Here is a 27962-nt window from a genome sequence, read left to right on the forward strand (position 1 = left end):
GAGGTGTGTGTGCAATAGAGATATGAGCACAACTACAAAGGAAAGAAAAACGTGTTAAGTTCTTTCAAAAACATACCTTTATACACAAAAAAGCATTGAGTAGAGGTCCATAGAGAGTGATCTGGGAATCTGGGGAAAGTTCCATTTCTACATGAAGTCTATCAGGTGGAAGTTCAGAGGGGTCCACGGGTGGGCGTGAGGGAGAAGGAGAGGAAACACCTCTGTCCACTGTTTTCTGGGATGGCCTCAGAACAGAAAGCATTGTTTCCTCCATTTCTGATACTAAAAAAAATACCAGAACAATGTTTTGAGAAAGAAGAAGTATCTCTGGGAAGTTCTCCAAGAAACTAATTATTCACTAAGAAATTATGCTTCACATACATGCTCTGAAATAATATCAATAGTCTACTATAAAAACAAGTTTGAACAAAACATGCAAATAAATACAAATATCAGATTGCAAATGATCAATAATAAGCTCATATTAATATAAGACACATTCTCATCAAATCCCTACAATACCAATTTAGGCCACATTTAGACTTTTAACTATTCTTAAGGAGAAACTTGGGCAAAACAAAGTTGTGTTCACACAGACAGCTATTCAAATAGTTCTGAATCTCCATACCAAATCTTTATAAAATAATTTCTGGAATTGTTTTGAACTCACTGTAAAAATACAAAGAAAATACTACTTTACTAATTCTATCTTATGCCCGAGAAATGAGACACAGTCTCAGGGAAACTATGAGTTGTTAAAATACATTAAATAAATAACACCAAGTATTTCAATCATAAATCCATATAGACCTTGCTTTATATTTCAGCTGTACTCTTGTCTAGCTTGGCAAATCTTGACAAAACCTTCTATGAACATGTTTCCTCAATATGCCATATTTTTATGCCATCTATGCAGCTTTTCCCTGAGACCCCCCTGGAATAATCTGTGTACCCATTTTGGGCCTCCAGTTTAGAAATGTTGACTACACAAGAGCAGCAGCTACACTTCATAAAGCCATGAGAATAGAATGACACCAGTTGGCTAGAATCAGCGTGGACTACTATTCCACAGTGAATAACCAGTAAAAATTAGATAGCAATACACCAAAATCCTTAAATGATTTCAAATACATATAATTTTTTCAAATTCTTTTTAATAGAGGCATTTCAAAATTTTAAGTCTTTATTCTCAATCCTCATACTAGATATCTCAAAATACAAATTAAATTACTTACATGACTGTTTTAACTGTTCATCTGCCTTTTGAGGATAAATTGGATGCCATGTATAATCAATTGTAAGCATGATACGTGGAACAGTCCAGCATTCAACCCATCCAGCCCTTTAAAGAGTAAAACAAAGTTTCTAGTCAGGTTATTTATTCCTTTAATCATATACATGTACAAAGAGAGATCCTGATGAACAAATTTTATTCATTGATTCTTATATTATTTGAATTATTTACTATTATTTTACTCTTTGTTTCTATTAGTGTTTTGGGGCCACACCCATTGGCACTCAGGGATTACTCCTGGCTCTGCACTCAAGAATCATTCCTGAAGGCTCAGGAGACCATCTGGGATGCCAAGGATTGAACCTGCGTTGGCCGCACGCAAGGTAAACACCTGCTGTCCTATCCCTCCAGACCCTATTATTTTATTCCTTGAACTGTAAGAATACCCCGTGTGTAAACACCAAACATTCATAATGGAGGTACTCACTCTTCCTGAGTAATATTGCGCCATTTTGGTTGAACTGCTTTCTGACCACTCTGACACTCAGCAGGAATACCAGAGTCTTGAGCAGTTTTATTTGGGTGGCAATTCTTTACCAGCATAAACAATGAATATTTACTAGGGTGGCAATCGGGTAGAAACAAATGAAGATCAACATCTTCTCCCTAAAAAATAATAAAATAGATGCCTAAGTAAATGTTATGTCATGATTTACAGTCAAACCAACCCATAATAATCTGGAAAATAAATTCAGAGGCAATTTCAAATGAAGCTTTTACACTGAATAGTCATAAATAACTGGAATAAAAGTTTATATCACCTAAAACTAAATTATGATTAAAATATTTTAATTATGGAAATTATAGCACAATTTCCAAGTAAAAACAAAAAGGTACTGTATTTTCCGGCATATAAGACGAACCCCTAATTTTGCAGTTAAAACATAGGTTTAGGCCTATATTCGCTCTATCAGACAGAACTTCTGTTCCTGTGCTGCAACTGTATGTACCACAGTGAGCCAATCACAACAAGCAAAGGTTCAAAGGATACTGTAATAGACTTCCTCTCTGACTCTGGCCAATCTGAGCAGGCTTTTTACAGTGTAGATTCGGGTCCAGAACATTGTCTAATTTGCATGCATAAAAAGCCTGCTTGGATTGGCTGAGTTAGAGAGGCGGTCTGAGCAGCCTTGCAGTGATTGGTGCAGGATCGAGTTGGAAAATTCGTTTTGTGGCAATATTCAGACAATTTTCGTTTAGTGGCATATTGAAACATTTTTCAGAATATACTCGGCATATAAGATGACCCCGATTTTTGGTTGACTTCTTTTTGTTTCAAAAGTCGTCTTATACTCCAGAAATTTTGGTATGTTCCCAGTATGTATGGCTATCTTGCAAATAATTCAGTTAAAATTAATAAACATAAAAATCATTCTCACTGCTTGTACTTATATCTTTTTTTAATTTCACACCAGTCTTGAAAATAAAAATCATCTCATGTCTTAAGATTCCTTCAATACTTTGAGCACTGGCTATCTGTTGACGATCGTGTTTGATAACAGTAGCAAAGGGTTAGAAGAGTGAGGGCACTATGACCATGATGGAAATTGGTCTTCATTATGAATAAGTCATTTCTGAAAAATAAAAATACCATCTCACTAATTTAAGTTCAGCTAGAATATGTTCTATTTTTTATTTTTAAATTTTTACTGAAGTATAAGTTAATTTTCAAAACTATTGCTTCAGTTATAGTTATGTCTTAATTTTCTCAGCTGCCCTTTTAGAATTCTAAATGAGGATATCGAAGGATCTTCATTCATTTTTCTTTCTTCCCTTGGGGTTCACCTAATTTTGGTTTATCTGGAAACCTGATATGTGTCAGAACACATAGCAGAGAAATCATAGTTCTAGATTACAATGCCTGGGTTCAAATTACAACTTACCACTTCCTATATATATTTATATTTATATTTATATATATATATATATCATAAGTTAAATGAGGTCAGCAACTTTTTATCCTATTCTTAAATGCAGACTCTTAGACTGAGAGTTTTATCTGGGAATTAAATGAGTTATTGCCCATAAAGCATAAAGTACTTAGAAGAACTTCTGGCACATAAAAGCTGTACTTACTCTTAAAGAGAATTTGGTGTTACATGTAGCTGGAACAAAGTCCGTAAAAGGCAGAGAAAAATCAATGTTTAGTGTTTCCCCACATGCAGCCAGATATACTACAGACAAAAGGGAGACAAGAGAAAGTCAACATCATTAGATTTTTGCTATCTTACACATCCAAACAAAATTAAAGAAAGTACACTGTATTCAACACAAACTCTAAAATTCAATTTAGAGTTACAAAGCCATTCCCTCATCCAATTACACTAAAAACTACATATAAGTAATATCTTGCTTTGTGTATCCTTCTTATTCTGGATTATTTCATTTAACAAGATATCTTTCACCCAAGTTTTAGAGACAGATTGAGTACCAAGGTGAGGCAACAGGATTTAGGTACATCAGTGGTGTTAAGAAATAATAGAGCTAAAAATCCAAACCAGAGCCCAAAACACCGAAATCATGAGACCCAAAATTTAACTAACCAAACTGAAAAAGATAGCTATCAACATGGTGGGTTTGGAGGTGGGAAGGCAAGAGAGGGAACCTGGAAACACTGGTGGAGGAAAGTTGGCACTGGTAGTGGTCTTAGTGCTAGAATATTTAAGTCTAAAACTCAACTATAAATAACAGTAAATCACGGTGCTTTACAAAAGATCATTTTTTAAGTAAAATTAAACTACAAAGCAATACTAAATTTTTTGTTAGTATTTGTCTGAAATAACAAACACAGCTAAGCCTAATTTTGATTCTTACCATTTTCCTGTTGTTTAGTGGAGCAGTCAATCCAGTTGTGTTGATTGGCAGCCCAAATCATTTCAAACTGATGAAACATGATTTTGAAGTTCCATGTGTATGGAACAAATGAGAACATGTCTGGAGCATTGTCACTAGACCAGTCCTGAATTAAGTCTAAAGGGTTAGGATTAGAACAGAAAGCAAAAGTAGAAGAAATTAAGAAAACAGAACTCAAGATTTTAATACTAATCAAACATGACTTTTTCTAACTAGAAAGCGCTTTTATATTGAGATAAAAATATAAAGCTGAAATTAACTTAATATCAAAGACATTTTCTTTTATTTCCAAATATTAATTTCACATACCTAGTACTTGAAACTTCAAGTAGTAAAAGAAAAAATAATCACATGATAACCCATTACATAAGAAATCAATACTATATTACATTTTCTGATTATATTTTCTTCTAACATTTTTCTACAAGGCCTTTTTACTACCTTTAGACATGTAAGCTTTAACCCAATGTTTCTCAAACTCTTTATGCTCATGACCTTACTTCCTTCTGTGGCTCCTGTCCTACTAGTCTTATGTCCACTTACATGTTTTCATATGGCCCTTGGTTGAAAAACACTGCTTTAAACTTGAATTTCCAATGGACTCAAATTTTTCCATTCTATTTCATACACATTAACAGAGATTTTAATAATGACTCAGTAAAGAGCTTTTCAAGCACTTACTTAAGCATTTTGTAAACTTGGGTATTTAGACTTTTCCCAGACTTTTATAGTATATAAAAGTATATAGTATATAGTAGTTTTCAACTACTGGCACACAAGCATAAAAAAGGTTGAAAAATACTTTTACAACTAATGTTATCATGCATATTTTACTTTGCTAGTACAGGTTAAAGTTAATAAATTTTTCAAGGTTATAAATGGCAGAACTGCTTTATAAAAATAAAAATTCACTTAGCTTCCCTTACTAGAAATATATGCTTGACTATTTCATTGTACCCTTTCCTATATATATCTTTCTACATTTATTTTTTTGGTGGGGAGAGAAGGAGATATATGCCAAGGGTAGGGAATTGCAGAGAGGGTGTGGCCGATCATTGGTCACCAGGAGAAAGCTCTGAGCAATACAGGTATGGGCCACCTCCTCTCTGGAGGAGAAAAAAATTTTTTACCGTCAATCATGTCAATCATCTTTAAGTGACAACTGATTTGTTGTACTGATTTCTATAATTTAATTGTTCTTTCTAAAATTGTCCTCATATACTTAAATTCTGTTTATTCTTTGGTACCTTTTCTTTTAGTCTCAGTAAGTACAAGCTCCAAGGAGTAAGGAAGAGTTACAGGTGCATTATCATAATGTTCATTTGAATTCATTGTTCAGGAATTACAATCCTAATTCTAAAAAAATAATAATGAGGCCATAGTTCTGTTCTGCTGGAGCTGAAGCCTGGCTCAGGAGCAGAGGAGGGAACTTACCCCACTACAATGACACTAAGTTGCAGCTTAGGGTGAATCGCCCACTTCCAACTAACCCTACATGCCTCAAAATGCCCTTGCTTGAGTTAGAAAAGAGCATAATGTAGCTATATTTATATTTTCCATTTGATATTCTCAGTCTAAAACAGGGGTCTCAAACTCACAGCCCGTGGGCTGTTTGCGGCCCTCCGTACAACATTTTGTGGCCCGCGGCCGGCCTTCAAATATCGCAATATTCGTGATTATTCGCTTACCGAATAATCGCAATAAAAATCGCATTAGTAAGAAAAAAATCTCATTAAACATTCGCATACCCCAAGCAGTTCTGTTCAGGGTATGCAAATCTTTAATGCGATTTTTTGCGATTATTTTTCTTACTAATGCGATTTTTTATTGCGAATATTCGGTCAGCAAAATCCCTTATGTGGCCCTGCCTCAGCCCAACTTTGCCTCCTGCGGCCCCCAGGTAAAGTGAGTTTGAGACCCCTGATCTAAAAGAATTATACTTGGGATACAGGTAGAGAGAAGTGAATACTCTGGTGAGGGGTATAGTGGTGGAGTTTTTTCTCCTGAGAAGTACAATTAACAGTTTTATATATCTCATTACTTCAATAAAAAATGCAAAAAAAATCACAATAAATGTTAAGATAAAAAATACAAAAGGTATAAAAGTAAAAGAAAGGCTTATTACAAGATTACCTGTGAAGAAGTTCTTCTGTGCAAAGATGAAGTGGTAAGTGGCTTTATAAACCTCTAATTCACATTGCCATGTCTGTGGCATGTTCCATATCCGGGGGTAGCTGGCATTGATATGGAACTGAAAATAGAATATTAAGCAAAAATCTCATACTCTGTACACACTGAAAGTGAAAGCAGAGGTATGATGAGTAATCTAAACTTCTTTTCCTACTGAGCTGACAGAGGTACCTTCTTAATTTTAATGTTGTTATGACTACATGTAAGTATCTGATTACATGCAGCTGCTTGAAATGGTTAGCCATGATAGTCAGACAAATCAGGCTGCAGTGTTAGTATTGTTCTCCAACTAAACTCCCAGCCTAGCATCAGCACCTCAATTCCTTGTAAATCTCATCTGTTGGGCAGAAGTCTCACACCCAATCCCTACTAAGATCTAAGATCCCATCTAATAACTCTGTATAGTGACAGATCTGACACCAGGCTCAAAGGCACAGTCTAGCTGCAAAGAGCTGCTAACAGAAATGGCAGTGCTGTGTAGCACTACTGACCATCAATAGCTCAAAACTTCGTTAAAACGTTAAAATGTCAATATACAGGTTAGGTTCATAATATTTTTAGCACTCAACATTTTTTAGTAATTTCAAATGTTTCCTCTTATAAACATGTTTTGTGTGAATTATTAAGACAATTCAGGACCTAATCTCTAAATATTGCTATTCTATAGAGATTTTATTAAAACTGTTACTGCCCCAACACAGCCCAGTGCAACATCTGCTCTCCCTATTCTGCGTTCCCCTCTCTCCTAGTGTAGGGAGAAGGGGGAAAAGCCTGAGGATCCCTATAGAGTTCACCTGGCACCCACTTCTGGCCACCTGGGCGGGCACCCAGGGAAGGCCTGGAGTCCAGGGAAGAAAGAGGGGGACAGCTGGGGGACATTAGTCTCCATTTTAAAAACTGCACGAGGGCTAGCGCCCTCACACGTACAATATATATTGATAGTATTCTATGCATATATTTTACATATGCATAATATCCATCTTGTATTGTGCCCCTGACACTGCCCAAAAAGCTCATTTCTAGTCCGTTACTGCCTCAGTCCCAACCATTATTTCCCCCATTTACCCATTTTGTCTCCAATACCATACAGGTCAAATCACAGACCAAAGTGGTTCACTGAATTTAACACCCCACCCAACTACTTCAAAATTTCCCCTCTATATATTTGTTTTGTCTATCCTTCTCTTTGTTATCTCTTTAATAAGGAAGTCTGTAGAAGTATCCCTCCATTTAAAGTTTATGTTAGAACCAAATCAAGGGGATTGTTGGACTTGTTCTAGCGTCCCTATAGGCACCAATCACGACATGTGGCATTGTTCTTCCTTTGCATAGGCACATTAAAATGGGAAATTACTATATATACAAACATGTTCTTATCTAATAGAGATGGGAACACACAAATCTTGTAATGCAGTGGAACCTTATACCCTGAACATTGTCATAAAGACCTGGCTCAGGCCTCAGAAGAACAGGCATTGTCCATTTACCTCTGAACCAGGGATGCCATCTACAAAACAACCACGGTTGTGTACAACATCACCTGAAAGAAATCCTCTACAAGGGAAGACCCTACCACTGCTCTGGCATAGACCTATTCAACAGACTTCCCTTTACATCCAGAGGTCTTAACAACAACAACGACCTACTTTCAGGACTGAGTTCTCTACATCACCCTCTAATTGTGAGGTGAAACTAAAGGACGCTCCACATCATCCTGATTTTGATGTAGGATATGGACATATACCAGGATCCTTAGCTACAGAAACTTGACACCAACAATAGTGACTATGTGAAAAATAAAAGTGTATTGGCACTACAGACAATGACTTGGGTTGGACAACCTAGTATGCCTGGAGCCTAGAGTTGGAATTATGCCAGAAAACTTCAGGGGTAAGGTCTCCTTATATTTAGGCCAAGGCTTTTCCTTTCCATGTCCCCAATATTTTGCTGGGCCTATGCAAACAATTGACACTCTAACACTGTCTTTGCTGTGTTTCTTTGACTCATTCTTAAATAATGTATTATGATCAATTGTGTCAATACTATAGCCTTTAATGTTAAAGGAGTTACATAAATTTTTTGGCTTTAGATTGCTTTGTGTACTGTTAAGAAATGTTATAATGTACTACAATCTGGGGACTTGAGGGACAAAGTAATTGTACATGTGTTTTGTTTTATTTTTCTTAATGTATTTTTGGCTGAAAATTCAAAATTAATGTGTCAGCAAGGGGATTTCTTTTGAGAATTCTGTTTATGGGTGATTGTCTTTCCACTGTAACTTCACCTTGTCCTTTCTTTGCATCTTTGTCTTCATAAAATAAAAAATAAACTGTTACTGTTATTTTTGTGTGTGTGTGTGTGTGTGTGGTTTTTGGATCACACCTGGCAGTGCTCAGGGGTTATTCCTGGATCCAGGCTCAGAAATTGCTCCTGGCAGGCACGGGGGACCATATGGGACGCCGGGATTCGAACTGATGACCTTCTGCATGAGAGGCAAATGCCTTACCTCCATGCTATCTCTCCGGCCCCTGTTACTGTTATTTTTTTACTAAACAATAATTTGCCTGCTTAATGAATTCCCATGTGGTAATTTTTTTGTTTGTTTGTTTGTTTTGGGGCCACACCCAGCGTTGCTCAGGGGTTACTCCTGGCTGTCTGTTCAGAAATAGCTCCTGGCAGGCACGGGGGACCATATGGAACACCGGATTCAAACCAACCACCTTTGGTCCTGGATCGGCTGCTTGCAAGGCAAACGCCGCTGTGCTATCTCTCTGGGCCCCCCATGTGGTAATATTAATGAATTTAGCCATGAACATTTCATTATTCTCTTTCTAATATGGAACAATCCAGGAAAATATCTATCAAAATATTTTCATTTTCTTAGACCTTATAAAGTAAAAGGTACTATGAGGTAAGTCCTGAGAAAGAATAGAAATGAACGAATAGAATGAGGAAACAGAACAAAAACAAGTAATTATCTTCTCTAAAATGTAAGAGAGGACTAGAGATAAAGCTTGGTTTGTATGTGTATAGTCCTGGATTCAATCCTCAGCAACACACACAAACACACACACACCTACACACACATACCTACACCAATTTAGTTTAGCAGTACAAAGAAATTCAAAAATTATATATATATATATATATATATATATATATATATATATATATATATATATATATATATATATATATTGGTTTTTGGGCCACACCTGGCAGTGCTCAGGGGTTAATCCTGACTGCTCAGAAATAGCTCCTGGCAGGCACAGGGGACCATATGGGATGCTGGATTTGAACCAACCACCTTTGGTCCTGGATGGCTGCTTGCAAGGCAAACGCCGCTGTGCTATCTCTCCGGTCCCTCAAAAATTATTTTTTTTGTTTTGGTTTGGTTTTTTTGGCCACACTCGGCTGCACTCAGGGGTTACTCCTGGCTATCTGCTCAGAAATAGCTCTTGGCAGGCATGGGGGACCAAATGGGATGCCAGGATTAGACCACCTTTGGTCCTAGGTTGGCCATTTGCAAGGCAAACGCCTCACTGCTGTGCTATCTCTCCGGCCCCTCAAAAATAATTTTTAAACAACTTTTCACACACATACACAAAAACCAATTTAGTCTAGCAGTACAAAGAAATTAAAAAACAACTTTTAAACAACTTTTCACTTTTGCGAAGACCAAAATACCACTTATAATTAGCCTTTATTCATTTCCCCTAAAGATGCCAAAGAGGATGAAAAAAAGCAGCCAAGAGCACCTGATACATTATGAAGAAGATGAATCACCAGACGAGTCTCTGGCCATTAAAACTTCATATTAATTTAAAAACCAAAATATAGTTTATGCATAACATCACCATATATGATACTTACTGCTAACATTTCTGCTTCTAAAAGGGTTCTGTACTGCATGCTGGTAGTGGCATCAACATGTAATAGTTGTCCTTTAATTGCAGGGGTGTAACCTGACAATAGGACATACAAATTAGTAGACTAAAATATGTTGTATGAAATTCCAGCTGGAAAAAACACCTTCTATCACCCAAAGAAGGAATCCCTTCTGTGAAACCCCTTCTGAAAAACTGTGATAGTTACTATTTAAGTGTCCCAACAATGAGTCCCTACCTCCTTGAACGCCTTTCCTACTGCACTGTTGTAAAGGAGAAACATTCCACACTCATAAAGTATTTATCTTAAAAGTTTTAATTTATTTAGACCACTCTTATCTTTCTCCATCCACTGACTCTAGGGCACACATTTTGATGATTTTCAACTAATCCTTTTATCATTCAAATAGCATAATCCATTCTGAACAAAAGTAGGAAAAAGGACCTAACTTTAGTTATAAGACCTAACTTCATTTGTAAAATGATACACAAACCAGTTACACAATATTTACTGTTAAAACCCACAGATATAACAAAATAGAGCTGAAAAAGAAAACCCCTGTACTATAAGTTTAAATAGATGAACAAACTGTGATTTGTATATTAATTTATATCTAATTGTATAAAACAGAGATGTTTTCACTACAGCTTACCATTTTCCTCAACTGTCATTGGAATATTAATTTCTAAGTATGAGCCAGCTCCTACATTTACATGTATAGCATTTGTTTCCTATCAAAAGAAATAAAAAATAAATCATATAAAGCATTTACCAAAGTAGATGATAATACCTTCTAAGGGCAAAGTACTTGTTTTCTTCAATAGGGGAAAATGAGCCAAATAAGTTTTAGGAACCTTTGATATAAAACTTAATTTTCAACAACATCAACAGTTTTCCTCTTGCCCTCCCTGTTGCTGGCGGGTTGTTATACATGGTATGACTGTAACTCAATTATGAACAACATTATCTGCAAAAAAAAAAAAACTGTAGTATGAACAACCTTGTAACCAAGGTGTTTAAATAAAAAAAAACAACTTAATCTTAGGGCCTAAGTGAGAGCACAGCAGGCAGGGCATTTGTCTTGCATGTGGTTGACCCAGGTTCAATCCCCCTCACCACATGTAGTCCCCCCAGCCTGCCAGGACCAATTTCTGAATGCAGAGCCAGGAATAACTCCTGAGTGCCACAGGGTGTGGCCCAAAAAACAAAACTAAAAAACAAAACAAAACAAAAAAACCCTTAATTTTAATTCTCTTTATTTTTTATTTAGTATCACCAAGTAAAAATGTCAGCATATTAAAAAGGTATTAAAAGTTCCTAAATATGGTCTGGTGAGATATTACATGAATCTGTATGTCACATGTCTTGCATGAGGTGTACTACATATTCCCTAAGCACCACCAGGAATGATTCCTGAGCAGAGTAAGGCCTGAGCACAGCTGAAAATAGGCAAAATTCTTCCCCTCCCCACAATAAAAGTAACTAAAACAAAAATTCAAATTTTTGATACAACTACATTACAAGAGTTGGCCAGATATAAGGAAAAAATAAGCCTTATAAGAAGAAGAAAATAACCTACAGTGTAAGGAGTTATTAATATCAATGACCTTCTTTCCACTGTTAGGCATTTAATATAAAGAACAATAAAAATCAATGTATATACAGGGGAGCCTTGGGAGAGGGAAAACTGAGGAATATTGAGGGGGAAATTTAGAAACTCATAGAAAGAAATATAAGCATAAAGAAATCATGTTTTTACCATGTTAAAATTTATCAAATTTTAGCCATTTTTCTTTTTTTTTTTTAGTGTTTAACTTTATTTAGAACATCAATAGGATATGTCACCTTATCTCAAGTCTTTTTTTTCTACTAAATTATTTCAGAAATTACCCTATTTTTGGTGAACAGTAAGTCAATTGTAGCATCTGCAATAATGTTCATTCGTAGTTCAAAAGCCAGGATTTGTCTGGGTCTCCCAGGTTGTGCAACTTCAGAAACTTTCAGAACTTGGTAATCAGGTGGGAAGAAAAATTTCCACAAACAATCTCTATAAAACAAGATAAAGAGAATAAAGACATGTTATTTAAGCCCCCCTCCAAGAGAATCAAAACCAATATTCTTTCTTATTTATAACATAAAAGAGAAAAAAACTTAAGTCACTATATTTTCCTTTCAGTAAAATACAACATTGTTTTCTCCAATGTCAACTGGTTGGGCTTTTTGGAAAACAACATGGCACATCTCAAAAAAAGCAAAAAATGAACTTACATATGACCCCAATCTCTTCTTGGCATCTAGACCAAAGGCCCAAAACTCTACTCAGAAACACATCTGCACTTTTATGTCTATTGCAATAGCTGAAACTGGGGTTCAGGAGAGATCCAAAAGTCCAAGAAAAGATAAATTACTGGATAAAGAAACTCTGGTATGTAAACACAATGGAATACTACTCAGCTATAAGAAAAAATAAAATAAAATTATGTAATTTCCCACTACCTGGATGGAGATGGAGGGAATCATGCTGAGTAAAGTCAGCTAGGAAAAGAGACAGTATCAGAAAAATCTCTCATGTGTAGGACATAAAGAAGCACAAAAATGGAATAACAAATAGCAAAAGGAAAGATAACCTGAGAACTGAACTACAAAACTGAGCTTAAAGTACAGAATATGGGGGCAAATAGTGGATTTCAGGGGAAGACCAGAAGATAATGGTGGAGGGAAGTGGACATTCTGATGGAGGATGTGGAGACACCCACTGAATCCATGAAACATTATCCATCCTTGTTAATCAGTGTCTAAAATAAAATGTTATTATAATAACTAAAAATAAAATATAAAAAAATAGTAAAATCCAGATACTGAGAAATCAAAAATAAATAAAAGTGAAATTTTGGGGCCAGAATGATAACACAGGGCTAGGGCATTTGTCTTGCACCTGGCCAACCAGGGATGAACCCGGGTTCAATCCCCGGCATCCCATATTGGTCCCCTGAGCCTGCCAGGAGTGATTTCTGAGCACAGAGCCAGCAGAGCCTGAGCGCTGTTGGGTACAGCCCCAAAACTAAACAAAAACAACAACAACAACAAAAATAAAAGTGAAATTTTCAATGACCAAAAGAAAAAACAAAAGCTTTTCAGATACTCTGTATTGCTCCCTTATAAAAATTCTCAGTAAATTAAAAAGTAAAATAACCTCCCAAAACCCACAGAACCAATGAGACCATTCTCCACTATAGCCAGCACTACAGAATTCTTCTCACGTCTTGATTATTGCTCCTCAGTGTCCTTCTCTGGATAACTCTTAGGTTTCAAAACTCAAAAACGTCCCCATTTCTCTAACCTTTCCTAAGTGGTCTGGGTAATTAGGGTGGATCCTATGCTCTTAACAAGTCACAGGCTAAAGTCCCAGCTCCCAGACCTCAGAATATGACCCAATAAAAGTAGTTTTTAAAGATGTAATTACATAAAAATGAAGTCACTAGGCAAGGTGCTAACCCTACATGATCAATGTTTTCAAGAATCAGCTATGGAATAAGACCTCCAAGACAGATGCGTAGATATGGCCATCTTCAAGTCATGCCTACAATATGACCTCCCTTCATCGTCCTCAGAAGGAACCAACACTACCAGGACTGAAATCTCATCATTCTAATCACAACAACCATAAGAAAGGAGATTTTTTCCCCCTTTTTCTTGGTTAAGCCACAACATATGCCTACAGTAAATTTCAACTACAGTAGCCTTATAAACTAAAACCAGTACCTTCAAAGTTCTTCATCAAGGTTCTTACTTGCCTATATGTGCTTATGACCAGCTTTATCTCCATAAAAATTAAACCATAGATAACTTGTTTCTAACTCCCCACAAACCCAGAAACTCCTGACAGACATTAACTGATTAAATATAAAGGGGCCAATACAGGATTCACTTATCATCATTCCAATATTAGCTCTTCTTCCTGAACAAACTTCTCTACAAAGAAGTTATCTAATTGAAATGATTAGTGCTAACTTACCTGCTCTTAATAAAATAATGCATACAAAATTTTAGTTATTAATAAAGTTCAACTTGGTATTAACAGAATTGGGGGGGGGGGCACCACACCCAACAGTGCTCAGGGCTTACTCCTAGCTCTGAACTCAGGGATCATTGCTGGTGATGCTTATGATGCTATGCAATGTCAGGGAAACAAATATGCAAAGGTTAGTCATAGGAAAAAAGTACGTTAGCCCTGTACTCTATCTTCAGTTCTAGAGATTAAAGTTTTATCACAATCCATTTAAATGACTAATTAGAAATATTACTTACTAACATACCTCTGTCTATCTGCCCATGGTCCATAGTTGAAATCTGTTCCTTTACCACAAACTATATCTAGTCCCCAACAGGGAGGCAAATCTTGTAATTTGCAATCCTCACTGCTCAGTTCGCCTTCAATATTTTCTTCTACTTCTTCTGGAACAAGTCCTGTGTTGCAGAATATATGAATACACAACATTAAAGTGATCACTTAAAATAACCTTTCAGGGGCTGCAGTAATAGCACAGTGGGTAGGGCATTTGCCTTGCATGCAGTTGACTAGGTTCAATGCCAGGCATCCCATATGGTCCCCAAGTCTGCCAAGAGTAATTTCTCAGCCCCAAACCCAAAAATAAATAAATTAAAAAGGTAACCTTTCAGAAGTTTCCTTACACTAGCAGTTTTTAAAAAAAATTTAGTGCTTATTTGTTTTAAGAATTCTTATATACTTAAAAACTGTTAGAATCCAAAGTGTATGAGATATACATATAAACTCATGTGTGCATGCATTTTGTATTATATATTCAATACTGTATCAAAATGTATTCAAAAATTGAGTAATTTAGGGAGGGATCACACCCAGCAGTGCCCAGGGCTTACTCCAGGCTCTGCACTCAGGGTTCACTTCTAGCAGACTCAGGGGACCATATGGAATGCTGAGGATCAAGCCTGAGTTGGTCATGTGGAAGGCAAGTGATTTACCCACTGTATTATCATTGTGGCCCCTAAATTAATTTTTTGTTATTGTTAAAATAAAATGTATAATAAAGATTAAAAGTATATTTTAATAAAATTTAATTTTCAATGAAATATTTTTTAATAAAAATAACCATAATTTCTAAAAGAAAATAATTTAGTGACTGGTTAGGCATTGTGTACTTTTTTATAATAGGGACCATACCCAGTAGTATTCAGGAACTGCCAGTCTATCTATACCCTTGCGGTTCTAGTGATGTACCTCACAGCTTCACACATGAGAAACATGAGCTGTACCACTTGAGCCACACTCCCAAACACAGTGCTGCTTTAATGTTGGCAGACATAAATTCTCCTCCATGTACATCAATTTAAGAGAAACAGTCATAAAGAACCTACTGTCACAGACTCATACCAGGTTCGTCCATGTAGTAGTAGATGTCCACATCATTCGACTGCATCACCACAAAACCCTCCCCCATCAACCTTGGTGGTCTGTAAGAGGAAAGACAACTGATTATTCCTCCCAAATACAAAATGTTCAGCTTTCTCATTAATAAAGGCAAGAGATAAAAGCACAATCTAGAGTAGCTCTTTGAAAAAGGATAACATCTTTCACAAGGACAATAAATCATCCCATAGCTCTCTTCCAAGTTAGACTAAATAAAACAGTAATTAAAACCTTTATTTAGTAAATTATGGAGAAAATGGGGTAAAAGCATTTTTATATTTTGAATGAAAGTAATTTAAAGTTTAAATATAATAGAATAATAACGGTTACTGGTATAGCATAATGATTTTTACTGGTAATAATTTTACATTAGAATTAAAATTATTTTATAGTATTAGAAAATGGAATAAGAATATCATACCTATACAGAATAAAATTTATAGTCACTCAGAAACATTAATAACAAAATATATATCATTATTAATTGCTTTTCTTAGTGCTGGTGATAGAATCCAAAATCTCATAATCCTGACTTTGTTTTAAATCACCTTATAATACAACTGCACAATGTCATACAATGTTTGAGCACCCATCCCTTTCACCAGCATACACTCCCCCCCCCATCAATGTCCCAGTTTCCTTCCCACCCATCCCCAGAAGGCCTCTATGACACTTCCTTTTTCATTTTTCCTTTTAGGCACTGGTTTGCAACTTTGTCACTAAAAGGGTATCATGCTTTTCACTTTTCCTCCTTGCAGCACCCAGTTCTGGACCTAAGTGAACATTTCCATTTCCCACTATCATTAACATAATGATCTCAATATGTGATCAATTCCCACTATTACTGTCATTCTCTGGCCTAAGTGCACTCACCTCACCACACTACCACCACTCCATTTGTGGCAAGCTTCCCTAGCCCTAATTTAGATTTTATTATCTTTGGAAATTATTCTCATTATATATATTTTTTATATTCCACAAATGAGTGCAATCATTCTATGTCTATCCCTCTCCCTCTGACCCACATCAATCGCATGATACTGTCCATGTTCATCCACGTATAAGCAAATTTCATGACTTTGTTTTTCTTAACTATAATATTCCATTGTGTAGATATACCAGTTTCTTGATTCATTCTTCTGTTTTTGGGCATGTGGTCGGTTCCAGATTCTGGCTACTGTGAATAGTATTATGATAAACATAGGAGTAAAAGCACCTTATTGGCATTATGTTTGGGGCTATTCAGGTATAGTCAGTCTCATGAGTGGAATTACTCGGTTGTAAGAAAGTTCAAATCCGTGATTTTTAAGGAATATCCATAAAGTTTTCCAAAAAGGTTGGACAAGTCAACATTCCCACCAATGGTGAATGAAGGTCCCCATTCCCCTATATCTATCACAATACTGGTTGATTTTTGTTCTTTGTGCTAAGTACCAGTCTCTCTAGTGAGGTGCTATCTCACTTTGATTCGCATTTCCCTGATGATTACTGATAAAGAGAATTTCTTCATGTGCCTCTTGGTCATTTGGATTTCTTCTTTGAGGAAGTTTCTGTTTGTTTCTTCTCATTTTTTCATGGGATTGGAAATTGTTTTTGTCTTTTCTTGTTATGTTCTACCAGTGCTTTATGTATCTTACTTAAATACGCACCCTTTATCAGATTAATGGATAAATAATTTCATCCAGTTTGTGAGCTGTCTTTGTTTTCTGGTCTTCATTTCCTCTGAGGTGCAGAAGCTTCTTCTTCTTTTTTTTTTTTTTTTTTTTTTGCTTTTTTGCAGAAGCTTCTTAATGTAATCCACATGTTTATGTTTGCTTCCACTTACTTGGTTAGGGGCATTTCATCTTTAAAGATGCCTCAAATTTCAATGTCATAGTCATAGACATTTTTAATGTCATCTGCCTTTCCATCTATTTACCTATGGATTCAGGTCTATATTGAGGACTTTAATTACTTTGACTTACTTTTGTCCATGGCATCAGGAAGAGGCCTAAATACATTTTTCTGCATGTGGCTAACCAGTTTCCTAGCTCCAAATCTGCTAGCGAGGCTTTCCTTGCCCCGCTTCATATTTTTTACTTCTTTATCAAAGATTAACTAACTGCTCATATACCTGAGCGTTTGTCTCTGGACTTTCAATTCTATTCCACTGACCTGAAGGGCTATCTTTATTCCAGTATATGCTGTTTTATTTAGGACCGCTTAGTGCAGTTTGATACTGCAGTATAATTAATCTGTCACTTAGTATTTATCTATTCCTTATGGAAATAAAAACCTATCTATGATGTTCAACACTAACATTAGAACTTAGTTGCCCAAGATAAGTTTCCCAAAAACAGTAAAATAGTATAGTCATAATCTTATAGAAAACTTTTTAGACTATAGTTTATAATGGAAAGTATATCTATTTTCTTTACAAAGACCACATTTCTAATTACATAATTACTATCCAACTTGCAGCAAATAAATTAAAAGGCAGCTAAAAATCCTAATTGGCATCTATAAAATATATACTTTTTTTTTTTATTTATAACATTTTCTTACTCATCATTTTGAAGACCAACATATCTCGGACTAGGAACAAGCATGACTCGAACATTTTCCAGCTTTCCTTTTACAATGTGCATGAACTGGTCAAGGTGGCTGGAAGGTGGTTTTGTAGTATATGTTAAGAAAGCATCATCAAAGTTGATGCACAGAGTTTGAGGCTGGTAATGATTCCCAAAGGCCAAACGTCCCTGAAAAATAGATAAGATATTAAACCATACTTCTTCAGGCCTTAGTTTTTCCTTGGCTAATCTAATAAAAAGCATCTTTAAGCAACAACTAATGATTTACTTCATCACTAGTCATTATTTACATCATTAAACAACCATTCAAAGAAATGTAAGTATATGCACTCTTTAAGGGCTAATAAACTGGTTGCTAAAACAGTGTTGATGCTAAAATAATCCTTTTACACTTTATAAAAATCACAAAACAAACCTTTCAAAAGTACTTTTCTAGTATCTGAGAGAGATGGCCCAGCAAGCTAAGAGCATAGTTTACACAAAGGAGACCCAGCTGAATTTCCAGTGTAGCAGTTATTCATGCATTACTGTGAGTAAGCTCACACACAGAGCCAAGGTTGCCTCCAAGTGCTGCTTGGCCTGTGGAACACCCCCACACATATATCCAGCCACCATTACTTAAAAAAAAAGGTGGCACACCCAGCAGTGATAAGAGAGGCTTCTTGATGCTCAGGGACCATCAGGAAAGTGGGGATAGAGGTATGATGATGTACTAACAGTAATTATACTCAGGCCTATCATGAACTATGCATATGCCCTGAAATCTAAGCTATCTTCCTGGTCCCTAATAAAAATTATTTTATTATGTAAATATCATTACTTAAAAACTAAAAGTTCTGTCATTAACAGTTTTAACATTCACAAAGCAAAATTTACTTACTGTGCTCACATTGACCTTTATGACTGGAATAAGTGATCTCCATGAAGATGCTGGGTCTTGAGATTCTGTTTTTACTTTAACTCTAAGAAAATCAGAATAAAACATGTCAGAAAATTTAAATACCTGAAGATGCAAATGACTTCTTCACAATATACATTTTTTTAGCTAAGAAGGGACCTCCCTAGCAATGAACATAGGTATACAAAAAGTTAATACCAAAAAAAAAAAAAAAAAAAAAAAAGCAAGTATATCAATTGATATAGAAAAAACAATCAACAAAATCTAACACCCATTCCCTGGTACACCAGGAATATAGAAGGTTCCCAACTTGGTTATCTATAAGAACTCTACAATTGTTACTTCTTATAACAAGAGAAGAAGAAAAAAAAGGTATACACTTTGGGAAGAAATAATTAAGACTTACTTGCAGCCAACACAGCTTTCAACATGAAAAATCTGAAATAGTTTAACTAAAAAAAAAAAAAAAAAAACCAAAGCCCTGTAACCAATAAGCAATTACATCCAGGGTAAAATTAGATTGTGTTTAGGTAAGAAGTTCAATGTTATTCTAGTAAAAGCAAAAAGTGAATGTTGCCAATTAATAAAATTCAAGTGTAACAATGAACCTTTCTATTTTGGACTGGGTCCTTGTTCTTCCATTTTCCCGTGTTTTATCATCCTCTTTCTTGGGTGGAATTATTGTTGGCTCCAACCCAAACAATTCTTGAAGGCGTCCATAAAGATCCGAACGATTATAGACATGAAATTCAAAGTCATTGACAGTGATGTACAATCTAGTTTCTGCCTTTGGATCTAAAGACAATATTACAAAAATAGCTTTCATCAAAACTTTAAACTTTTAATCAATTATTATTTTCATATCTAACTGAAAGGATTTTTTAAACATAAGTCTGTAATAAAATTTTATTGTAAGGCTACATAAATTTTAAAAACCTGCCATTTTAATTTAAATTCTGAAAGTCGACCAGAGATTTGGATTCTAAATGAAACATGTAATGACAAAATGTAAATATTTTATGCTTAGAATATCCATGTAAAACTTTCACAAAAATGGCCCAGAGTGATAGGTATAGCACGCAGGGTGTTTGCCTTGCACACAATGGGATCCCAGTTAAATCCCCAGCATCCCATATGGTCTCTGAACATCACTAAGAGTAATTTTTGAGAGCAGAGCCAGGAGTAATCTCTGAGTTCTCTGGGTATGGCCCAAAAACAAGAATAACAATAACAACAACAAACTTTTCCCCCAAAGGGAGTTATAAATTTATACTGTAAGATACATAACAAAATGTCTAAAATGCAATGCACTTAAAGTAGTGAATTTTTACATCAACACTGAGGTTTTATATAAATAGTAGTGTTTACCATACAATGCTAAAACAGATGACTAATGAACTGTAAAGATCAAACAATAATCACAAATATATCATTATCATAAGTAACCATAATTTAAAATCCCAAATAATTAGAACTAGAAAAGTGATATTTAAGATTACCAATTTTGTTTTGTTTTTGGTTCTGGTTCACACCCAGCGGCGCTCTGCACTTGGGGCATCACTAGCAGTACTCAGGGAACCATATGGGATGCCAGGGAATCAAACCCGGGTTGGCTGCATACAAGGCAAACAACCTACCCACTATGCTAGTGCTCCAGCACTGAGACTACCAACTTTTTACTATTACTGTAAACAGAAATGTGAAACCTATTTCCCACTGCAAACCACACTAGCAAACAAAATAATTTTAAAAAGCAATCAGACAAAATAAATATAATTTCATATTAAGAACATAAAATACCCAATAATTATTTTAGTTGTACACCAGAGATAATTACAGATACAAAGCACACAGAAATATTAAGAATAACAAGGGGAAAGGATATAACTCAGCAGTGGCACACAAACCTAGACTGCATAAGACTCTAGATTCAATTCCCTATATCACATGATCCACTGACCATTGGTCCTCACAATTAAAAAAAAAAAAAAAAAAAAAAAAGCCCACAACAGTAATTATAGACGTATGGGGCCAGAGCAGCGGCGCAAGCCATAAGCCTTTTGCGCGCTTAGCCTCGGACGGACCGTGGTCCCATCCCCCAGTGTCCCATATGGTCCCCCAAGCCAAGCGCAATTTCTGAGTGCATAGCCAGGAGTAACGCCTGAGCATCACCAGGTGTATCCCAAAAACAAAAACTAACAAACAAACAAAATTATAGAGATACGGTTCTAGTACTTTGGAAGATCCACAGCCCTTTGCCAGGTAACTCCAAGGTAAAATTATTCCAATAATACTAGTACACCAAGAATAAAAATTTTTCTCATTCTCTCATAGTAAAATAGTCTTTGAAGACTATGAGGTGTGACATATGTTACAACAAACAAAATATAAGAATAGCGACAAGAATCTAATCTCTGGGGCCGAAGTGGTGGCACAGCAATAGGGTGTTTGCCTTACATGCAGCTGACCTAGGACTGACCGCAGTCGATCCTCCACGTCCCATATGGTCCCCCAAGCCAGGAGCCACTTCTAATTGCATAGCCAGGAGTAACCCCTGAGCATCATCGGGAGTGGCTCCAAAACCAAAAATCAAACAAAAAAACCCCCAAAATAATCTAATTTCTTCCATTAATTATACACTAAAGATATCTGCAATACAAAAGCAATGGTATTATTCTTTCTTTTTTATGTTGTTCTAGAAGTCATTTTATAAAAAGCATACCATTACATTTATTTCTAATAGAATTTAAAAGTTTGTAAAAATTATCAGACTTGATTTAAAATATAATAAATATAAATAACTAGCATAAGCAAAAGCTCTTTGGAATCCTCAGTAATTATAATTCATAAGTACATAAAAGGTAATTGAGGTCGGAAAGTTTAAGTGTTCCTATTCAAAAAAGGGAAGGCCACAATATGGTAGATACAGAGCAGGAAGGAGTACACCCCTGAATGTTGAAAGGAGATCTGAGGAGAAATTCTTGATGATGAAAGCAGACTCAGAACAGTGAAAGCCTGCATTTCCTCTTTTTTGACCATCAAGCAGAGTAGGTTGTGAAATCAGGAATTGTGGCAGGCTGACAGGGAAGTCATGGTGGCATCAATTAGAATGATGAAAGAATGCCATAAAATCCTTGAAGCCCCAGTGTGGGTTCAATGATATAATTAGAAATAAGACTGAAATTTATTCATAATAGTGAGAATGAGTCGAATTAACTAACAAGCTAAATTTATCTCTAGAGACACATAACAGAGTTTAAGGTGCAGCTCAATCTTTAGCAGCAAATGATTCTCCTAAGTACTGCCAGGAGTACAGTACACAGACCAGAAGTAGCCCATCTCCAACCCAATACAACAGAGTATGGCACAAAAACAAAAATAAATGCTACTAAATTTAACCACAAGAGGAAAGCTACTGAGGATTTCTGGCAAAAACTGATAAAATCAGTTTGAACCTTAAGTTTTCAAAACTATTTTTATTATAAATAGGAAACCTAAGGCCTTGCTCATGCTAGCCTAGGACAGACTGCAGTTGGATCCCCCAGTGTCCCATAAGGTCCGCCAAGCCAGGAGTGATTTCTGAGTACATAGCCAGGAGTAACCCTTGAGTGTCACCGGGTGTGGCCGAAAAACAAAAACAAACAAACAAACAAAAAAGTCAATCAGTATGATTGAAGATTTCAAACATGTGAAAACTTACCATGCTGCTTCTGCTTTGGATTATACATTTTCCACCACCGAAAAATTATAAATCCATCTTGAATTCTACAGACATTATAAAAGTAAAAACATCAGTAACAATTTACTGTACTCATCTCTTAAACAATTTATATAAAAGAGAAACAACAGATAATGAATAAGGAAACACAGAAAAGACACTTAAAAGGACTATGGCCTGAATGTCTCATAATCTTCCAGTTATACAAAGAAAGTAGCATAGCTTTCAAGTAGACCTACTTAGTTACAAATGATAACAAAAAATATATATCTTTTTAAGGTATTTTTAATGATATAAGAATTATATAGGGGCCGGCGCGGTGGCTCTAGAGGTAAGGTGTCTGCCTTGCCAGCGCTAGCCTAGGACGGACCACGGTTCAATCCCCCGGCGTCCCATATGGTCCCCCAAGCCAGGAGCAACTTCTGAGCATCACCGGGTGTGGCCCAAAAACCAAAAAAAAAAAAAAAAAAAAGAAAGAAAGAATTATATAGCCAAAAGCTAAAGCTAACCCCACAAATAAGAGAGGTTATTAGCACATGAAAGTGAAACTTTTACAAATAATCCTTTTAATTCTGAAGTATCTCACCTCATGCCTCAAAAAAGATGGATTTTAGTCTCTGAATTTTTAATCTTTCAACTTGAAAATAACTTAAGACTCATCAACAAATCACCTGTTTTACATGAGATATGTATTATAAATCCCTAGCACCTCTCTACTAAGATGAGTCATTTTTGTTATTACTAATTTTTTTTTACCTAATAGACATGTCTTCAGTAATGTAGTAGATTTCACGAACCATGACTTTTCCAGAAAGTACGGAGAAAGAAAAGGAACCTATTGTAGGAGGAAAAAAAAAAAATAGGTGCTAGTATAATTGTGCTGATACATAGCTAAAAATAATCTTAACATTCAACTTAATCAATAGCTAAACATTCTCATCCTACTCCCTTCCTGATATCCTTACTGTTTAACATTTTTTTTTAATCATTCTTTCTCAAACACAACAAAAAGCACCAGGAGGGAGGGGCAAAGAGAAAGTAAAGCAACCTGACTCAGATTCGATCTCCAAAAGAACATATGGTTGCCCACGCACCACCAGGAATGATCCCTGAGAAAAGAGCCAGGAGTAAGACCTGAGCACCACTGCGTGTGACCCCCCCCCCCAAAAAATATCATCACTAAGGATTGAGCTACTTACTAACCACATGAGGATACTAACTTAAATAGCATTTACATGAATCCCTTTAATTAGTCATAAAATTAAAAAAAAGACATATTCTACATTTTCTTCTCTTGAATGGGGTCTCAAATTAATGGAAGACTACCTATGTTTATAAGAAGTTCTATTTATCCCATTAAAAACCTCTCAAGAAGGTCACAATAGTTCTATTTTAACCCCTAACTTCTGTTTCCAACTGGAATAAGATTTTCCAAGGCATGTAGCTTCCTAATACATTCTTTAATCAGTCTGCAAATTTCCTTAGAAATTAAAATCATAAAGCATCTGACAAAATTAAATACACAAGAGAGTCCAACAAATGTTTTCAGCAAAGATCTGTTTAAAAAATAAATTCATCTTTAGAAATTGTGAACATGGGCCCGGAGAAATAGCACAGCGGCGTTTGCCTTGCAAGCAGCTGATCCAGGACCAAAGGTGATTGATTCGAATCCCGGTGTTCCATATGGTCCCTCGTGCCTGCCAGGAGCTATTTCTGAGCAGACAGCCAGGAGTAACCCCTGAGCACCGCCGGGTGTGGCCCAAAATCAAAAAACAAAACAAAACAAAAAATATTGTGAACATATCATTAAAATTTTTCTTTAAATTGGGGGCCAGAGCAGTGGCGCAGCAGTAGGGCATTTTCCTTGCACGTAGCTGACCCAGGATGGACCACAGCTCAATCCCCCCAGCATCCCATATGGTCCTCCAAGCCAGGAGTGATTTCTGAGTGCATAGCCAGGATTAACCCCTGAGCACCATTGGGTGTGGCCCAAAAACCAAAAAAAAATTTTTTTCTTTAGATGACAGAATCTTGAGACATTCTAATTTTCATATTTTATACATATCTGGATTTTTCAAATGATTTCAATGATCACATTTGTAAGCAAAAATGTCACAATAAAAAAAAACACTTAAAAAAAATACGGCCAAGGGGGAAGGAAGATAGCTCAATGTGCTGGAGCCAATACTCTGCAGCATTCATGCCTGGTCTCTCAAGCACTATGTAAGGCACAGGGTCTCCCAAGCACTGTGCTGAGTAGCACCCAAATACCAGTAGGTGGACCTTTCACTCCAACCAAAAAAAGCTCAAGAATATCTCTCAAATGATAGGATACCTTATATCAGAATACTATGTGAGGTTATAGGTCAGTCATTAATCTTCATGAAACAATGACTCTCTAGCAATACTGCTTATAAAATACAAATCTATGAATACACTGCAGGATTATTCACACAAAAAATATTAATCAAACTTACCAATATGGATATACCCATTTTTGCATAATCTGTTAAGAACCAGTGTTAAAATAAGACCAACATTCCGAGAATTATAATATGTAAGATAAATAATCCATCCACAGGACAAAATGGTAGCTAGGAGAAAAAATAATTCAAAAGAATCTCATTATATATTTCCTTTCAATCACTTAAAACCTTCATAAGAGTTTGTTAGTAAAAGCTCACTTATTCCACTCAGAAATATTTCCTTTCCCTTCCAAAGGTAAATTTTCCTTTATTAGTCCAAAACAGAGAGGCCTTACCACCTTTTAAACCTTCCTTTTAGACCTTCCCTTTTAAAGGGAAAAAAACTACAGTGTCTTCTCCCGCAAAGATCTCTTCTTGAGCGAACAAGCAGAAAACACTCCCCACTGTAACCTAAGGCTACTTGCAACCCCAAAAATGGTTCCAGCACCCAGATGGGGGCAGTTTCATTCAATCTGGAAAATACTAGTCTTAAGATTCTTGATACAGTCACTTAAAAAAAAAAGTGGAACTAAAGATAGTATAGTGCAAAGTGATAAGAAACAAACAGGTACCCTGATATCCCAATGGTCCCCCCTCGTTCTACCAGGAGTGATCCCAGAGTTCAGTCAGGAGTAAACCCTGAGCATCAAGGGTGTAGATCAAAAGCAATCAAGCAACAAAAAAAGCTATTTTTTAAGATCATAAAAAATCACTTATGTGTTTGTTTATATTACTTTAACTGATAATAACAAATAACAAATCAACCCTGAATATGATCAATGGTAGATTCGTAACAAAAGAGCAAGCTATTTTTATACAGTAACATTAATGAATCTCATAGACAGCACTGATTGAAAGAAACTAGGCATTGAAGAACACAATTATGACTACTTATACAAAGTTCAATGAATAAAATAATTTATAGTAACAGAAGAACAGTGGGGTTTTTTAAGAGAAATCAAACTGAAAGTGACAGCATTCTGAGAAGCTAGAAATGTTTTGTTATGCCTGAACGTTAGTTATTCAGTATACCCCACACACAAATAAAATAAACAGAAATGTGTAATTTAAGATTGAAGCACTTGGAACCAGAGTGATAGCACAGAGGGTAGGGTGTTTGCCTTGCAAGCAGCCCACCTGGGTTTTATCTTCAGCATCCCATATGGTGCCCTGAGCACCACCAGGAATAACCCCTGAGTGCAAAGCCAGGAGTAACTCCTGAGCACTGCTGGGTGTGGTCCGTAAATGAAAAAATAAATAAACAAAAGACTGAGGCACTTTATTGTACATACATTTAAAAGATACTAAGAGAGAACCTCCTAGAGCAGTTTGCAGATCAAATGTCATAGAATAATAGATTAGAATATTTTTAAAAGGGCCCAGAGAGATAGCACAGCGGGCGTTTGCCTTGCAAGCAGCTGATCCAGGACCAAAGGTGATTGATTCAAATCCCGGTGTTCCATATGGTCCCCCGTGCCTGCCAGGAGCTATTTCTGAGCAGACAGCCAGGAGTAACCCCTGAGCACCGCTGGGCATGGCCCAAAAACCAAATACAGACAAAAAAAAAAGAATATTTTTTAAAATTTGGTGAGGTAGGGCCAGAGTGACAGTGCAGCAGTAGGGCATTTGCCTTGCACACAGCTGACCCAAGACTGACCTTGGTTCAATCCCCGGAGTCCCACATGGTCCCCCAAGCTGGGAGCGATTTCTGAATGCATAACCAGGAGTAACTCCTGAGCATCAGTGGCCCAATAAACCAAAAACCAAAAACCATATTTTGCTGAGGTAACATTGGTTTACCAAACAACATATGTTCAAGGGGTATAATTTAATAACTCTTCGAAACGCATTACCACATCACTATAACTACCCCACAAAAACAAATATTCCTCTACCACAAACAAGTGGCATTATAAATACCTCAACTTCAATTGATTGCTTAATATTTAGTAGTTGTTATTTCATACGTAAAATATACTAAAGCACAATAAAATATGTTATACTTACCAACAAGGAGCCAAACAACATTGGAATTGTGTTCTGTAAGAAAATCTTCTAATTGAGTAATACTAGGAACAATACTATCATTCTTCCTTGGATCCATCATTTAATTTATTTCAGAATGACATCTAGAGGCCTAAAGGAATTCAAAAGTTAAAATTAGAATCAGATTATTAAGTACAAGGGATATATTATATTGGGGAAAAGTGAATTTAATATATGTGAGAATATATTCAACTGGATTCTGGAAAAATTCAATATGCATATTTCTATATATAAAATAGAACTTAATGTATCATTTCTTTGTAATGCCCTGAATTTTAATTAAACCATGCACTCCAATTTAATTACTATGATTCTAGCTCAAAGTAAGAAGAGCATGATTATGATTAAATCTAATTAAAAGTTATCCCAACCCAGAATTATCCCAACAATAAAGTGTATAATGATCATCTAAATTAGACAAACTTATATAGACTAGTCCCAAAATATTTTTTACCACTTACAACAGTTAGTAATCGTTTAAAACCAAACAGCATAGGTGTTTTTTTTGTTTGTTTGTTTTTAAACTAGACAGGCTTTAAAGCAGAAAGTGAGGATGGCTTTCTAGGTGAAATTCAGTAAGTCAACAACCAGAGG

At 35.9% G+C, this 27962-nt stretch overlaps 1 protein-coding gene across 1 annotated transcript in view; it reads right to left on the bottom strand.

The window, feature by feature from the left end:
* The window catches only part of BLTP1 (bridge-like lipid transfer protein family member 1), a 144109-nt gene extending 116668 nt beyond the window's left edge, over nt 1-27441 (bottom strand). The window contains exons 1-18 of the mRNA XM_049769935.1: nt 27330-27441; nt 25335-25451; nt 23614-23692; nt 22840-22904; nt 19748-19934; nt 19122-19203; nt 18216-18409; nt 15636-15715; nt 14542-14692; nt 12116-12272; nt 10878-10956; nt 10211-10302; nt 6281-6398; nt 4109-4264; nt 3371-3468; nt 1722-1900; nt 1236-1342; nt 77-282 (exon numbers count right to left, since the gene is read on the bottom strand). Coding sequence (XP_049625892.1) covers nt 77-282; nt 1236-1342; nt 1722-1900; nt 3371-3468; nt 4109-4264; nt 6281-6398; nt 10211-10302; nt 10878-10956; nt 12116-12272; nt 14542-14692; nt 15636-15715; nt 18216-18409; nt 19122-19203; nt 19748-19934; nt 22840-22904; nt 23614-23692; nt 25335-25451; nt 27330-27429 — 2247 coding nt within the window. The 5' untranslated portion in view covers nt 27430-27441. The remainder of the gene's footprint in view (nt 1-76; nt 283-1235; nt 1343-1721; nt 1901-3370; nt 3469-4108; nt 4265-6280; nt 6399-10210; nt 10303-10877; nt 10957-12115; nt 12273-14541; nt 14693-15635; nt 15716-18215; nt 18410-19121; nt 19204-19747; nt 19935-22839; nt 22905-23613; nt 23693-25334; nt 25452-27329) is intronic.
* Nucleotides 27442-27962: the final 521 nt, after the last annotated feature.

This window comes from Suncus etruscus, chromosome 3 (assembly GCF_024139225.1).
Source record: "Suncus etruscus isolate mSunEtr1 chromosome 3, mSunEtr1.pri.cur, whole genome shotgun sequence".
In the NCBI taxonomy this organism is placed as follows: domain Eukaryota; kingdom Metazoa; phylum Chordata; class Mammalia; order Eulipotyphla; family Soricidae; genus Suncus; species Suncus etruscus.